This window comes from Equus caballus, chromosome 29, assembly GCF_041296265.1.
Source record: "Equus caballus isolate H_3958 breed thoroughbred chromosome 29, TB-T2T, whole genome shotgun sequence".
In the NCBI taxonomy this organism is placed as follows: Eukaryota; Metazoa; Chordata; class Mammalia; order Perissodactyla; family Equidae; genus Equus; species Equus caballus.
This window is the reverse complement of record NC_091712.1, coordinates 23,060,809-23,078,040: the sequence shown is the minus strand read 5'-3', so window position 1 is coordinate 23,078,040 and position 17,232 is coordinate 23,060,809. Positions and strand designations below refer to the sequence as shown.

The window sequence follows — 17,232 nt, the reverse complement described above, 5'->3', positions numbered from 1 at the left end:
TAGCTAAAAGTTATGAAAAAGAAGAACTAAGTTGAGGATGCATACTACCTGATTCTCACTTCCCATTCAGTGACAGTAATCAAAAGTGTGGTATTGACAGAAGGATAAGCACATAGATGAATGGAACTGGAGAGAGTGTTCAGAAATAGACCAACATGTATATAGTCAATTGACTTTCAATGAAAGATCAAAGGCAATTCAGTGGAAAAAGATAGTCTTTTTATCAAATGATCCCAGAACAATCAAACATTCACATATTAAAAAAGAAAAAAAAAGAAATCTTGACCCATACTTTATACCATATTTAAAAAAAACACAATATAGATCATATTCCTAAATTTAAACCTAAACTATGAAACTTCTCAAAGAAAACAGAGGAGAAAATCTTTGTGATTTTGAATTAGGCAAAGATTAATAAAATACACAAAAAGCCATAATCCTAACACAAGAAAAAGCTGGTAAATTGGACTGTACAAAAATGTTTAAATTATGCTCTTTGGAAAAAAAAGCAGTGTTACAAAAATAAAAAGACAACCCATTGACTGGAAAATATATTCAAAACACACATCTAATAAAGGACTCATAGCCAAAATATATAAAGAACTCTCAAAACTCATAAGGAAATAATCCAATTTTAAAAATAGGTAAGGTATTTGAACAAACACTTCATCAGAGAAGCTCTCTTAATAGCAAATAAGCAAATGAAAGGATGCTCAACATCATTATTCATTAGGGAAATGCAAGTTAAAACCATGATGAGAGGGGCCAGCCCGGTGGCACAGCGGTTAAGTTCACACGTACCGCTCCGGTGGCCCAGGGTTCGCCAGTTCAGATTCCAGGTGTGGACCTATGCACTGCTTGTCAAGCCACGCTGTGGTAGGCATCCCACATATAAAGCAGAGAAGATGGGCATGATGTTAGTTCAGGGCCAATCTTCCTCAGTAAAAGGAGGATTGGTGGCAGATGTTAGCTCAGGGCTAATCTTCCTCAAAAAACAAAAAAACCCCAAAAAAACCACGATGAGAAACCATCACCTATTCAAATGGGTACAGTAAAGAAAAACTGACAAAATAACAAGTGCTGTTGAAAATGCGGAGCAAGTAGAACTCTCAAATACTGCTGGTGAGAACGCAAATTATTCAATTACTTTGGAAAACAGTATGGCAATTTCTTATATACACTCACCAAACGATCTAACAATCTTGTTCCTAGATATTTCCTCATGAGAAATGAAGACATAAGAAAGCAAAACAAATTAATGAAAATATTTATAGCAGCTTTATTGGTAATCGCCCCAAAAGGGAATCAAACCAAATATCCTTCAGCTGATGAACAGATTAAAAAACTATGGTATAGTCATATAATAGAATCCCGCTTGACAATAAGAAGACATAAACTACTGGTACACACAAAAATATGGATGAATCTCAAATGAATTATGCTAAGATTTACCAATTTACTAAGGTCACATGGTATATAGCTACATTATATGATATTCTGGAAACAGCAAAAATCTAGGGACAGAAAACATACCAGTGATTGCCAGGACCCAGGAGTTGGGGAAAGAATTGACCATGAAGTGACACAAGGGCATTTTTGGTGGTAAGCAACTATTCTATATCTTGATTGTGGTGATTTACATGACCACATGCAATGGTCAAAACTTATAGAATTGTAAACGAAAATAGATGAATTCTACTGCATGTAAATCATACCTCGAAAAACCTGACTTCAATTTTAAAAAGAGTTTTAAAGATTTTTAAGAAGCCACTTGCAGGGGAAAAATACAGTAAGGATCAGACCCAAGTAAATGAGAAAAAAATCTTCTAAGAAGGAAACACAGCTATTTAATCCAGGATGAAAGGAACCTAAAGAGAGAAAAAGTTTTCAAGAGAAGATGAAACCAGTAAATTAAGGTTAAGATGTCTGCAAAAAACAGCTTCTTCCTGGTCCAGGAGGTCATCAGGAACATACAGGGTATCTTAAGAAATGAGAAATAACTTGGTAGCTTCTTTAGAGTTGAGGCGACTGGGTCACAGAAAGAGAGTGGTAGGCAGGATTCTAAGATGCCTCACTCATTCCCGTCTCCCAGTGTACACACCCTGTATGATCTCCTGCACTTGAGTGTAGGTGAGACTTGTAAATATCCTGGGAATTCACTCCCATGATTAGGTGACTAGTCAATTGACTCGGAGTTCCTTAAATGGGAGCTTATCCTGGGTGAAAGTGACCTAATCTGGTGAGTCCTTAAAAGGGCAACTGGGCCCTCAGTGAATGGAGAGGTTCTCCTGTCGTGCTGTGACCCACCCATGGAGGAGACTATGAGGCAAAGACATGAGGACAGCCTCCAGGAGTTGAGGGCAGGGAAATGGGACTGAATTCTGCCAACAACCAGTCTTCTCAGAAAAGTTCACTTATCTGCAAACCTCAGAGGAGATCAAAGCCCCAGTTAACCCTGATTTCTGCCTGGGAAGACTCTTAGCAGAGAACCCATGCTCAGATTTCTGACCTAGAGAAACTGAAGGATGATAAATGTGTGTTGGTTTAAGCCACTAAATTTGTGGTGATTTTGTCATCACAGCGATAGAAAACAAATTCAAAGAGTGAATGTGTCAAGCTAGTTTAATCAATGAGAATACTGGCATGGTTTTGACTCCAACAGTTCCTCACTCAATAGTAAGCTAGTTTTAATGATTTGCTATATACAGAATCAAAAAGCACCATAAAAGGTAACATCACAGGGACAAGAGGGAAAGACTAAAGGGATGAAGTCTTTGGAGAAGAATCTCCCTCAAGTCTGCCCAGTGGTGGCCAAGAAAGCCCAGCATAGACTGGTGGAGGGGCCTTCTGTTGGAGGCTCCCTGGTCTTATCTCATCATACTTGATAATTCTGTGTCCCTACAGGTTTCCCTTCTCTACCTCCAGGCCACGATTGCACCCACTCTCCTCTCTGGGCTGGCCACCCTCCCACAGGTCTCCAGGGCCAACAGTGACATCCAGAGCAGAAAACACGTCAGTGTTCACTTTCCTAACACTCATTCTTAACACACTCATTTGCAAGGCTAGGCACCAGGAAACAACCACTCAGCTTTATAACCACAAAAGAAAGCATGAATCATTCCTGAAGCATCTTTCTAAATAGTGAAAATAGATAGAAGGGTTCACCCCCCAAAGAATATTGTTTGAATTACAGGTTGAAGTATCTTGCAAATTAAAAAAAAATTACGTTCTTCATTTTCATAACCTATTAACTCTTTTATTTTATAACATTGTCATTCTAAACATCATATAATGAAAATGGAATAAATAATAACTTACCCTGCAAAATTTTAGCCTGATGAAATCAACCTTCATAGAGACAAATCTATCCGAATTTCGACTGATGTTCTTAAGGTGTTCGACAAGATCCATACAGAACTTGTAACCTCCTTTAAGCACACACAGGATCAGAATGTCACAATATCCTAAATCTTTCATAATATCCTTAGCCAGCCGCTCAATTCTGAAAGAAGGGATTAAAAGATATATTAAAGCATAACTACTTCCGAGTATTTTTGTTCCTTTCAAAAAAAATGCATGATGTATTACACATATCAGATAATGCAGGGGAATGTGTAGAAGTGCTTGGGAGATAGAACCCTACAGAAAAAGAAGCTTTGTTACAGCTGGACAAAGAGAGAGTGTTCGAAACATATTTCTGATAACCACATCATCAACAGTACATTTTTGCTCCTCTGTGTCACAAAAATGATTAAGGTGTAAAATACAATGTCAAAGACCATGAATGCTATTATTTTATCACTACAGAGCCTGGTTGTTAAGCTTAACAAGGCTATGATGGTATTTGGTGATGTTATGCTCACTTTATAGCAGAGAAAAAGGAAATGGAGAATGATTCGCCACCATGCCACATTACAGGAGACTGGAGGAAAAGTCAAGCCCATAGTAAATATCAAAAGAATAGCATTTGTCTTATGTTTGACAAAGATAACATATTACCTACGTGAAAGGTGCCCCAGAGTACCATTCTAGTAGGCACCATTTCCATGGAATACAATGTGAATGATGCTTCCTGGAATTATGCAATGATGCAGCCTTGTGCTGGCACCCAATACCTAATTTGGAACTGTCATTGTATTTTTTCTAATTGTCTCATAGGTCCATTGCCCATACACCCATACAACATTAAAATCTTTAATAAAGGCAGGATCTAAGGTGCCTACTTTTTTTTTAAATTCCCACTGGCACTTCAAATAGAATTAGATTTAAAATAGATGAACTGAATGATCTGAATATATATGTATATAACATTATATATGTTCTACAGGTGTAATATATATTACATAATATATTTCATATATGTTTTTATATGTGTGTATATATGCATACACACATATAGACATATACATATAAAATGGCAGCCATGGTTTTAGACAACGTTTTTCAAAATATGATCATCAAAAAATGTACATCAGCATGCCAGATATTCTATAAAAGGAACATCTGTTTCCAGCTTGAGGGATTGAAGAGGTTAACACATCCTCTCAACAAAAAGCAAGTACAAAGTTGGACAACACTGTCAAAAACAACCATTTCAGCAGTCTGGAAATCAACCAAAGGCATACAACAAACTGAGAATCATCTATTCATGAAAACACTGGACACAGGGTAGAAAGAGTACAAGTCTGTGGCATTCTTATCCAGGAATGCTCCCAACCCCTTTAACCCCCCTTCAGCCCTGTTGTTCAACCAGGTAGTTCAACCACGGTGGGGCACTGCCAGAGGGAGCTCACTTGACTGGGAGCATTGTCACCTAAAATGGCCATCTTGGTAGCACCTGAACAGAGAGGCCTAGTGGCTCCAGTATCCTGGAGTGGCAGTCTTGTCTGAGCAACTAACTGGCATACTAGTTGGGGATTTGATAGGGAGTTCCAGGAGGTTAGAATCATGGGAGAGAGGTACACAATAACCTCTTCACATATCCCAAGTTGACCAAAAGCTATGCATATGCACAACAGAGACTAGTGTGGGCTCAAGCCACCCACACATCCCCGGATGACGGAGCCTGTAAGCACATGCAGAGGAAATGCAAGAAAGCCCAGGAAGATTTGAAGAAGCCTGGAAAGTCAAATGTGTTTGCCAGACCCCTCACACACATTCATCAGCAGAGAGTGGAAGCCTTACTGGCTCCCGGTGTTGAGTACAATCTCCAACCAATCTTAGGATGAAGACTAAGCTATGCAGACAGACGGCTGAACCCTGATAAGTGAAGCTTAAAAATAAAAACAAGAAAAATAAACTGCACACCATCAGAGGCTGCATATTGTGGGGGGAGACATTTCACGAAGTGGAAGACAAAAAAAGAAACAAAGAACAAGGGCAATGAATAGGAAATAGTTACAAATATGGCAGATATTAAACCAACTATATCACTAGTCACTTTAAATGTGAATGGTCTAAATACACCAATTAAAAGGCAGGGACGGTCAGAGTGGATTAAAAAACAAGACCTAATCATATGTTGTCTACAAGAATGCACTTTAAATATGAGGACACATATAGATTAAAAGTAAAGGGATGGAGAAGGACATACCATGAGAACACTAATCAAAAGAAATCTGGGGTAGCCATATTAATTTCAGATAAAGCAGACTTCAGAGCAAGGAAATTATCAGGAATAAAGTGGGGCATTATATAATAATAAAGAGGTCAATTCTCCAAAAAGACATAGCAATCTTTAATGTATATGCACCTAACAGGGTATCAAAAAACTGATAGAACTGCAAAGAGAAATAGATGAATTTACTGTTGCAGTGGGAGACTTCAACACCCTTCTCAGTAATTGACAGATCCAGCAGGCAGAAAACTAGTAAGGATATTGTTGAAGTGAACAATACCATAGACCAACTGGACCTAACTGACGTTTATGGAATATGTCATCCAATGTTCTTCTCAAAAGATATAATAAGAAAATGAAAAGACAAGCCACAGACTGGGGGAAAATATTTGCAAATCATACATCTAATAAAGGACTTACATCCAGAACATATAAAGAACTCTTATAATTCAATAAGAAGACAAAGAACCCAACTCAAAAATTGGCGAAAGACTTAAATAGACATCTCTCCGAAGATGTATGAATAGCTAACAAGTACACTAATCATTAAGAAAATGCAAATTAAAACCACAAGGAGATACCTTTATACATCCACTGGAATAGCTATCAACAAAAGGACACACAGTACTAAATGTTGGCAAGTATGCAGAGAAACTGGATCTCCGATCCACTGCTGGTGGAAATGTAAAATGGTACAGCCATTTTGGAAAATAACTGGCAATTTCTTAAGCTTGCCATAAAACTCAATGCCACTCCAAGGAATCCATCCAAGAGAAAGCAAGATAAGTCGACACAAAGACTTACAGGTGAACGTTCATTGAGGCATTATTCGTAATAGTCGAAAACTAGAAATCCAAATGTCCAGCAGCTGGTGAATCAATAATTAAATATTGTATGATTTAATTTATATAAAATGTTCAGAAAAGACAAAGTTATTAAGAAAGAAATCAGATTAGTGATTGCCTGATGCTGGGGGTAGAAGTAGGGGTTGACAGCAAACACATTTTTGGGGATGACAAAAATATTGTAAAACAATGGTGGTGATGGTTGCCCAACCATAAATATTGGCTAAAAATCATTGAATGATTTACCTACAGTGGGTGAATTTTGTAGTATGTAAATTACACATTAATAAATTCATCTTAAAGGTGGGGATGGGCATTCCTGGCCCTACTGTAGACCACTGAATCAGAATTTCTGGACATAAAGCTTAAGAAGATGCATTTTAATAAGTTCACTGGGTAAGACGCCTGTAAAGGGAACTGGCTTCAGGTAACCTTACCAGGACTCAATCATGTACTAGATCAGGATGCAATTAATTTAAGTCATAAAATTCATGTGAGAAAAGCAGGAATTTGTTTAAACCAGGAGATCCCCAAACTAGCATTAAGGGAAAAATCTTCTGAGAGTTATTAAGAGGTGTACTGAGTACAAAGACAAAAGTTGGTTTAATTGTTAAAGTCGAGGTTTCTTTTCCTTTTTTTTTTTTTTTTTGCGGGAATTTCCATATCTTTAATATGACTTATCAACAGGAAGATTTAGCAATTTGGGAGTTGCAAAATCTCCCAAGTTTATTTGATCACAGAACCTCTTTTTCCCTCTGGGGATCAGAATTTGTATTCCATGGAAAGCCATGTTAGGCCATGAGAAACCCCAAACTAGACCTTATTTTAATAATATAGTTTGAGAGAAAGTGCAATATGCTAGTCTTATCCAATGGAAAATCTTAGAATTGGAGTGAAAGAATGACATTTTCTTTTGCTTACAGACAGTAATTGATGGAAAGATAATATCCTGGGAAGAGCGACCATGTAGGGTTTTTCAAACTTTCCTTTGGCTGAAGACCTATTTCATAAAGTTAAATTTTAACTCAGAAGAATATAACAGATTTAAAAAGACAGAGGCAGAAGTCTAAGGTTTAAGGAAAAGGGTTGGGTGGGGAGCCCAAAGTCTCAATTTCCTCCTGCACTTCAATGCCTCCTCCACTCTGATTCTGGGTCTCTGAAGAATCTCTGATTCCCGGGAGTGGACTGTGAAACCCATGAAGCTTGCTTTCCATATAAATGTGAAGGCTTAAGTATCTGACCTTTGTATAAGAAATTAGAGGTATATAGGAAGGTAATAGTCTGGACATTAAGGCAGTTTTGTTAAAGGGGTATGACCTATACACCCTGCTGCTTATCGAGAGCTGAACTGGAGGAGACCCTCTAAAAACCAAGAACAAACAGCGGTGACTTAGGGGCTTAGAACAGGAGAGAAATGTTGGCTTTTGGAAAGCCAATCAGCTAGGAAGCAGCCAGAGGACATCTATGTAGACAGGTCAGAAAGAACTAGAAATAGTATTCTAGAAATAGTTCTGTGTGGATATTTTTAAGCTGCAAATACTCCTATTCCGAAAACATTTCCACTGGCTGGAAAACATAATTGTGCACAGACTGGCTGACCTGTGATACATGACGTGATCCGAGATAAAGGCAAGTTGCAGGTAAAGCCCGGGTTTTAGGGGTGTGTCCTCTGAAGGCAAAGGTTACCTCTTAACTCTCCTTGGTTAACTCAAGAGTCTGCGGAAAAACCTGAGACAAAGGTCATGGGGTGAAGAGCAATGCTTTCCCCACTCCCATTTTCATCAGTTTGTATAGGACATTATTATCCTGAGGCTGTCATTATAATGTAATACCTCACATATGTATATCCTTCTTCCCATTTTCCCTGAACAAATGTCCAGGTAAAAAGTTCAGTTAAAGCACAGACTCATTTTATTCCAAATTCTCTGTCCTATAAAAGTTCTGTCTTCCACTACATAAAAGAGACAGGAATAGCGTCCTAAAGTGTATTGTATGACTCCCACATGAGAGGGCCAGCCAGCGCAGGCCCAAGACTGACACAGGAAGTGACACTCACCTGTCCACAATGATGCCACGAGGTAAGAGGACATATTCCAAATCTCCATAATAATGCTGTGGGTATGTGAATAAATTCAAGTCATACCCTGGCCAATTGTCCTTAATCTGTAAATCAAATTATTTTGGTTACAAGAGTTTTCACTGGAAGTTTATTTTTAAAACATAAATAAACCAAAAAAAAGAGTATCACTTGAAAAAAGAATAATATTGAATATAGAGAATAGGTCTGACAATCACTATGGCATTAAATTATATTCTGTCAACCTAGGAAAAGCTCAGTGGGGACAATGTAATTTGTTTCACACAACCTGATAAAACATCTTGTACTGAAGGGAACAGAGAATTCAGTTCCTAACTTTTGGCATCACACAATAAAATATAAACTTAATGTCTTATAGCATTGTTTGTGAGAGTGTATATATGTAAATATATAATTTGTACCTAAACTATGAATATTATCATGAATCTATCATAAGTAACATTATGCTTATGATTGTATTAATATAGACAGTATCATAATACATTATTATATTATTATATATACTATTACATTTCTATGCATTGTAAGTGCCTCACCTGCCTGGGAAAAGTTACCTACTAAAGTACATGCCTCTGGGGATTAGTGTAGACCCAAACTTCCGAGTGGTCTAGTCATTAAAGCAAAGTCTTCGAAAAGATGTACTATGGTGAGAACTTAAGCCAGTCCTATTGGGAAACTGTTGCTCCAGAAAATTGGCCAGTTCGGTTAGTGGATATCTTGCTTAGGCTGGATGCACAAATTTTATGGTTAGAATAGTAAAGAGGTGGGAGAGAAAATGAAGGTGAAGACCGAGTTACTTTTACTTTCAGATCAAGAAAGGATGCAACACAAAAGTGTCACGCGCTCAAGCTATACCATAGCTCTGTCGCAGGTCCCCCCCACCCCCACGCTTTGATTACTCCTGCACAATTCCATCAGACTCCTCTACCCAGCCTTGAGCTTTCGAGGCCTTTCATAATGCAGAGCTCTCCTAATTTTCCAGCCCAGTTCCCTCCCCCAGCCTTTCCCATCCTCAGATTGCTCCTCAGTCAAGTCCTGATCCTTCCCAGCTCTGCGTTCTGTTTATTTGCCTGTCTTACACCTACATGCTCTCGCTCTCTTTCCCCCCTCCCTCTGTAGCCCAAGCTCAGCTCCCTCCACAGAAGCTCAGATCAGGCCCCACTTCTTTCTGGAGGCCTTGCTGACTGCTCCCGCTCTCTGATCTTCTCACCCAAACTCCTGGTGCCCCTTGCAGCTCTCTGTCTTCCCAAAGGCTCCCAATCAGGCTCCTTGAGAAGACTCTTGTCCCTTCAAGCCTCTGGCTCTTGGTCTGTTGTTTTAGAACCCATCTGTACTTCATTTAATGCTGGGCTATGCCCCTGCTTTCCACTCTCCTCCTCACCTAGGACTCAAACCAACTCTCTTTTGCTCAGGCTTGAGAAGGGCATCTTATGGTCCAGCCCCCACTCACTCCCACGCTAGTTCTGGGTTCTGGGATGCCAGCCAACCAAACTCATGGATGTCTCCCAAATGCATCCCTTCCGTATCTCAGTAACGGACGCTCATTTTTCCATTGCTCTGATCAAAACCTCAGAGTTGTCTTTGAGTCCTTTCTTTCATTCCCTCTTGCAACCCATTAGCAAATCCTATCATCGACTTCTTCAGAATTTAACCAGGACCACCTCTCAGCATCTGCACTGATTCCTCCCGGTCCATGCCACCATTGTTTCTCCTGGGACCATGCCATAGCTGCCATACTCACCTCCCTGCTTCCACCTTGGCCTCTGCCCCCCACATGGCAGCTGGAGTGCTCCTTTAAAAATGCACATCATATCTGGGAAGTCTTCTGCTCATGTTTTTTCAAGGGCTTCCCATTTCACTCTGAGGACAATCCAGAGTCCTCTCAACATGGCCCAGAGGGTCTACCTCTCAGACTCATCCCAGGCACCCTCTTACTCCTTCACTTTGCTTCAGTCACCGTTCTCCTTGTTGATCCTTGAACGTGCCAAGCACGCTCCTGCCTCAAGAGCTTTGAACCTATTTCTTTTGCCTTCAATCCTCTTCCCTCAGATATCCACACGGCTTACGCTTCACTTTCTTCAAGTCTCCATTCAAATGTCACCTCCACGAAGAGGCCTTCCCTGACCATCTATATAAAATAGCACCCCCTTTCTTCCCTCTCATCTCTGCATCCCTCTTACCTAGCTTTACTTTCCTCCATAGCATTATTCCCACTGAATGTGACATATGTATGTCTGCGTGTGTGCTTTGTCTTGTCTCCGCCCACTAGAATGTTAGCTCCTTCTGGCAAAGACTTTGTCTTATTCACCATTGAAACCCCAGTGCTCAGAACACTGACCTAGAATATGGTATGTGCTCAAAAATGTTAAATGCATGAATGAATGACACGGTCTCCATCTACGAACTACCCGATACTATCTGAACTCCAGCCTCACCTCTCGGTTTGTCTCCTTGTGATAAAGAGCACCAGTGTTCAAGGCTCTGGAAATGCATATCCACCATGGACAGACTGACAACCACATGGTGCATGTCATCTGTATATTTGGAGAGTATCTCATTGGCTTGGCCTCTACCGGCAAACTGGCTGGGCATAACTGTTGAATTTCCAGAGAGCAGCTCTGGCTCCCACCCATGAAAACTCCTTGGGCCTGCTGTAACCAGCAACCCCACAGTGGCTGGTCAGAGCCTGAGCCACCAGCTGTACATGAAGATCCTCTGGCAGGGCACGTGAAGCCCAGACAAGAACCCTGACCAGCACCAGGCCCTGGGAGATCACCCAAGGGCACAGCACTTTCCGGCTCCCCTTCCAGACCACACACACTACCCACGCCACTTCCTGGAGTCCTTCCAGGTGGTGGCATCAATAACTGGAGGTCTTCTGAGCCTTTTTCTCCCACCGTGCAAATCCTTTTACTGTCCCCTGCTCTGGCCAAATCTCAGAGACTACTTCCCACTCCATGTTCTCAAGCTTAGCTCTGACACTTACTAACTGTGACATCAGGGAAATTACTTATCCTTTCTGAGACTAAGAATCCCTCTCCTTTAAATAAGACACAATAAAACCTATGGACAGAGTTGCTGTGAGGAGGAAGAGACAGAATAGATAATGTACTCAGAGTTCCTGATGTATAATAAGTGCCTAATAAGTGATGCCAAAAAAAGGATGATAGGAAAGTGACAAATAAAACAAACCTATTGATAAAAACTGTTACACAAATCGGTAGTGCACAGGCAGCATGGAGTCATGGTTAAAAATATGGACTTAGTGGGGCCAGCCCAGTGGTATAGCGGTTAAGTTTGTGTGCTCTGCTTCAGCGGCCCAGAGTTTGCAGGTTTGGATCCCAGGCACAGACCTACACACCACTCATCAAGCCCCACTGCAGTGGCATCCACATACAAAATAGAGGAAGATTGGCATGGAAGTTAGCTCAGTGACAATCTTCCAAGCAAAAAGAGGAAGATCAGCAACAGATTTTAGCTCAGGGCCAATCTTCCTCACCAAAATACCCAACAACAAAAAAAGAGATAAGATAAGATAGATAACGGATATAAAACTCTTATATCAGGATCTGGTCTATAGTACTTACACAATAAATGTGAAGCATTTAGATGGACTGAAACATCAATAGTTTACTCACAAATTGTATGTTTTAATTAATTTAAAGAAGTGCCTCAAACCTATTTGCTAAAGTCTTATCACCCTAGTTAAAGCGACAAACTTTAAAGTAGGAGAAACGTATTTCTTTAAAACTCTTCTATAATCCAAACTGGCCTTATTTCCAATGAGTCTGAAACAGTGAGTTTTCCTTGTTGAGATAAACGACAATTAGAGTGAAAGGAACCACTGGTTTGCCCTTTGTAATCCTCAAGGGCGCATGCAGATTGCGCTGTCGGTAAGGCCTAACCCTGAAGGAATGGAGGCTGTTACAAACTGTAGATAATTACGTTATTCATCTGCTTTTGAAAAATCCAAACAAGAAGTCTTTAAATAGTTTCAGTATCACAGATAATATGCTCTAAGTTTATTCAGAACAATGCTTTCTCTGTTCAAAGACTCAAAACATGGCCAAGCTGAGGAAGTGACAAACACATTAACCGAGCCATTTTATACAACATCCAAATCCCAGCTCTCATTCGGCTTCTCCTTTTTCTCATCTGAAGATGTATTGAAAACCTTCTTTCTAAGTCATTAAAAATAATTTTTTGCTGAGAATATTTCTTGTATCATTTTTCAGGGTTTTTCCCCCAGGGAGAAAAATAATTTGGAAACACTTATAAAAAGTGGATCTCTGCTCCTCTCTGCCACTGACCCCCACTCTGGGCCCCACTCTCTCCTTCAGGCAGTGACCATGGCTGCAACCAATGCTCAGGCTCACGTCTACCCCTCATCCGTCAGCTCTGCTTCCAGGAATCCCACACACGAACACTGGCCCAGGGAAGGAGGCGCACCGTGATGGGGGTTGAGAAAATGGGTAGAAGTGGTTCCCTAAAAGAAGGGCCCCAGGTTCTGCTACCCGAGGAATGAAGGGGGACTCGACACCAAATAACGCTTTGTATCACACATACCTTCCTCTTTATGGGGGGCTTGGTACCCAGAAAGTGAAACTCATTACAGCCTAGTAAAATTGTGCGTTAGATGGATTATCTGATCACTTATCTCCAATACTGCTACATTTCTTTGAGGCGCAAAGGGAGAGCCACCCACAACAGCAACACATCCATCATTTTAAATTTGTCTCTTCTCCTTAGCCCCACCAAACTCACTGTGTAGGTACTAACTACGGTTCTTTCAATAACGGTTTGGTAAAAACAAAACATACCTAAGAATGTGATCCCAAAAGGCCAGATGGGTAGAGAAGATCTTTATTTCTCCCTGAGAGTAACAAAGATGCACCAACCAGGGGCTGGTGACCTCACCAGCTTCACATCAAGTGACCAGTCCACCCTGAGCAAAGCTTCTGAACGTGGGGTCTACATCTCTTATTTGGCAATTAGCACTTTCTACAATTTATTGCCAATAATCTACTAATGTCCTACTTCCTCAGTTCAGCTGAAAGCCATTTGTAGACAAGAGCCATCTTAAATCTCTTAACATTCCCTTCTCTTGCACAAACTATACTTCTCGTTCATGCTTAAGTCACCAGCTCTATGCCCCTTGCCATCTTCATCACCAAGTTTCTACCAACTCAGAATTTTCTTCTCCACCTCATTCTGGACAACTCCAATGCCTGCCTGGATGATCCTACTAGCTACTCCATCTTGTAGTTCCTTCACCTGCCTTAATCCAAACCACTTCATCTTTTTTTGTGTGTGCGAGGAACATTGGCCCTGAGCTAACATCTGCGCCAATCTTCCTCTATTTTATGTGGGGTGCCATCACAGCGTGGCTTGATGAGCGGTGGTAGGATCGTGCCCGGGATCTGAACCTGTGAACCTCAGACCTCTGAAGGAGAGCATGGAAACTTAACCACTACACCACCAGGCTGGCCCCTCAAACCAAACCACTTCATCTTTATTCTATATTATCCACGTCCAACCCTCCGGAGCGGCCCCACCTCTGAAATCCTTCTGTGCAATCGCAGCTTCCTATGTAGCATAGTGACTGAAAGTGGGCTGCAAATCCTGCTTCGGCCATTTGCTGGTTGTGAGACCTTGGTGATTTACTTAATCTCTCGGTGCCTGTTTCTCCCTTTGTAAATAGGAAGTATAATACACCTACCTCAAAGATTTGTGAGGATTAAATGAATAATACAGGAAAACCACATAAATGCTCAATAAATGCTTGTTATTGTTATCTGCCCCCCTTTTTTACTGGTACTAAAATTTCCCTTTGATTTTTTGCAACCCATCCTTGGGGGCTCTCTATTTCCCCAGTGTACCTACTCTCTGAGCTTTCCTTTTCTTCTCTACCCTAGATGCAGCAGGCTTCCACCAGACCTTGAATTCACTCTGAATTTGCCTTGCCTGCCTATATCCAACCTGAGGTTAATCTAATTACCCCAAGTTCTACTAGAGAAAATGACATATCTCCATTATACATTGATTATTTCCCACCTCAGTGGCCCCTTTCACTACCTCACTCCGTCTGTCACAAAATTACCTTGCTTTTGAGAGGGCTTCTTTTGACACTAATAGATTGGGCTATTTACAATGTTCCATCATTTGCTTTTTAGATTATAAGAACCTACCTACCCTATTAGTCATATAGATTTAACTTATTCCTTTTTCAGAGTATCCACTATTAAGTAGTAGCACCATATTTTAACCATTCTCCTGATGGGATGGTTGTTTAAAAGATTCTCACTACAAGTGGCTTTGTAACTGTTGAAGACAATGGCCTCTTTTCCATCTGTATCCTACTTTTTGCTCTTTCTGCAGCATCTGACACTCTTGATGACCTCTTAGCCCCCTCACCCCCCTCCACAAAGCTCTGTTCCCTAGGCATCTACCACCCTGCCTGCTCTATCCTGCTCGGCTACTCATTCTTGGTTTCTTTATCAGGCTTCTCCTAGACGCCCTGCCTCTCACATTTGAGGCATTCCAGGTTTCTACCCTTCACAGTGGTTTTGAATTTTCTTTCCGTTTTCACGGGGCATCCCTATCCACTCCCAAGCATCAGATACTTTTCTACTTGCTGATGATTTCTAAGTCTATCCAATCACTCCCCTGAGTTCCAGTATGAATTTCAAGTTGCCTTCAGTGTATCCTGACCGCCAGGCCCTGCAGGTACTACTGACTCAATTTGTCCAGAATTGCACTTATTTCCCTTTCTACATTTTCATCCTCCTGCCACTCACTCCATCCCTGGGCCTGACCATCCTTTCCATGGCAACTGGAGTGATGTTTTTCAAAGCATAAGTTGTGTGTAATGACCTCGTCTCGGGACATAATGATTTCTTCGCACTTGGTATGCACTATCTCAGAGTTCTCTTCCCAGTCATCCCATGGCCACCTCTTGCTTCCTCTTCAGATTGTGGCTTCAGCGTCATGACAAAGAGGCCATCCTGACCACTTGAGCAAAAGTGCTCCCCAGCCCTCCTCCAATCAGTGTCTGTCTCGTGGCCCTCTTATCATTGCACGTGTCACTCTCTGAAATTATCTTTGTTTATTTGCTGTTACACTGCCTACGTCCCTTCTCTAGAATGGAAGCTCCATGAAGACAAGGCTGTGTCTTGTTCTCTGCTGTGTCCCAGAGCCTAGGACAATGCCTGGAATCCAGCAGGTCAGTCAACGTGTGTGGAACAAATAACTAAACGTACTCCTCATCCTTTAAGAGGGAAAGGGCCCGCTGTGAAATTAAGGACTGGGCAGCACATTTCGACCTGAACAGTTCTGTTTCCGTGTGAGGTGTTTCCTTCTCAAATCTCTTACTCCAGCAGTCCATTCATAATCTCTGACAGATCATCTATGAATTACAGGCTGAAAGTGTAGCAAGTTGACCCACCCACCAGTTTCCACTAAACCTGACACTGTAATAACGACCACCTTCCGTAGAAACCATTCCTGAAGGGAGCCGGGAGTGGAAGCTGGTGGCCACAGGGCAAGACTGGATTTGATTCCAGAACACTGAGAGATGGCTATCCTCTGGTTGACTCCTCGAGGGAATCCCGGGAATAAAGAGGCTCCGTTCTGGGAACCCATCATCCCATATCCTCCCATCTGGACACAGTACTAGATATTTTACATACATCCTCTCCAATTCGCCCAACAGGCCCAGCAGGCTGTGTTTCCTTTTGCTGAAAAGGAAACTGACACTCAGAGGCACTAGGAAAGGTCTCACAGACAGGGTCCCAGGGCAGGTTTCAAAGCTCAAACTCCGTCCACTGGAGCTACTTTATTTCCTAGCTGCCCCGGAGAATCCTCAGTATCCTTCTGGAAAACAAAACTTGAAGCCCGCGCTGGAGGAGTCAGGAGGAAGCACAGAAGGAAGGAGCCCCACAAGAGTAGCACGCGGGGGTCTTCTCAGACCTACCCCGGCTCCCAGAGGTGGCTCCTGGTGTCTAGCAGGAGTGGGGACCCAGCATTACACCAGCTTAAGGCTGGAGGAGCAGATTCTTGGCCGCGGGCGAGGGGGCGGGGGCTGGGGATGCGGAGGGGGGAAACCGGGCGAAGCGACGTTAAGTGTTGGATCAGATTGGGCGCAGGGAGCCGGGAGCCAGGAGGGGAGGAGGGATGCGATCCCCGCCGCGAGGGAGGAACAAAGCAGAGGCCCGCTCTCTCACCCGAATACATTTCAGGCATTTAATCTAGAAGGAGCGTGCCAAGAAGGGAGGGGAGGCGAGAGCCGGGAGCGCACGACTCGGGCCCGAAATCAGGAGTTAGCATTTACCACCACGCCTCGCCCGTAGTCTGGCGCCTCCTCACTGCTCCCGGCCATGTTTCTCCCGGGGAAAGCGGGCGGGAAAGCAGGACGCGGGAAGGACCTGGGAGGGGCTGGGCCGCCCCGCCCCGGGGTTAGGAAGCGGCGCGGACCCGGGGCCTGGCGCAACTCCAGCGCCTCGGCCTCGGCGCCCCACCCCCGGTCGGGACTCCGGGCGGGGATGCGGGGATGCGCGCCCCGAGCGCAGGCTGGCGGCGCGGGGAGCAGCTGCGGGGCGGCGCCCGCCCCACCGGAGCGCAGGCCCGGGGCACCCGGGCGCATCCCTGGCGGCCGCCGCCCGCTGCGCGCCCGT

At 42.6% G+C, this 17,232-nt stretch overlaps 1 protein-coding gene across 1 annotated transcript in view; it reads right to left on the bottom strand.

The window, feature by feature from the left end:
- PRTFDC1 (phosphoribosyl transferase domain containing 1) overlaps positions 1–17,010 on the bottom strand; it is an 83,527-nt gene extending 66,517 nt beyond the window's left edge. The window contains exons 1-3 of the mRNA XM_023632392.2: positions 16,890–17,010; positions 8,519–8,625; positions 3,319–3,502 (exon numbers count right to left, since the gene is read on the bottom strand). Coding sequence (XP_023488160.2) covers positions 3,319–3,502; positions 8,519–8,625; positions 16,890–16,937 — 339 coding nt within the window. The 5' untranslated portion in view covers positions 16,938–17,010. The remainder of the gene's footprint in view (positions 1–3,318; positions 3,503–8,518; positions 8,626–16,889) is intronic.
- Between the last annotated feature and the right edge of the window lie 222 nt (positions 17,011–17,232).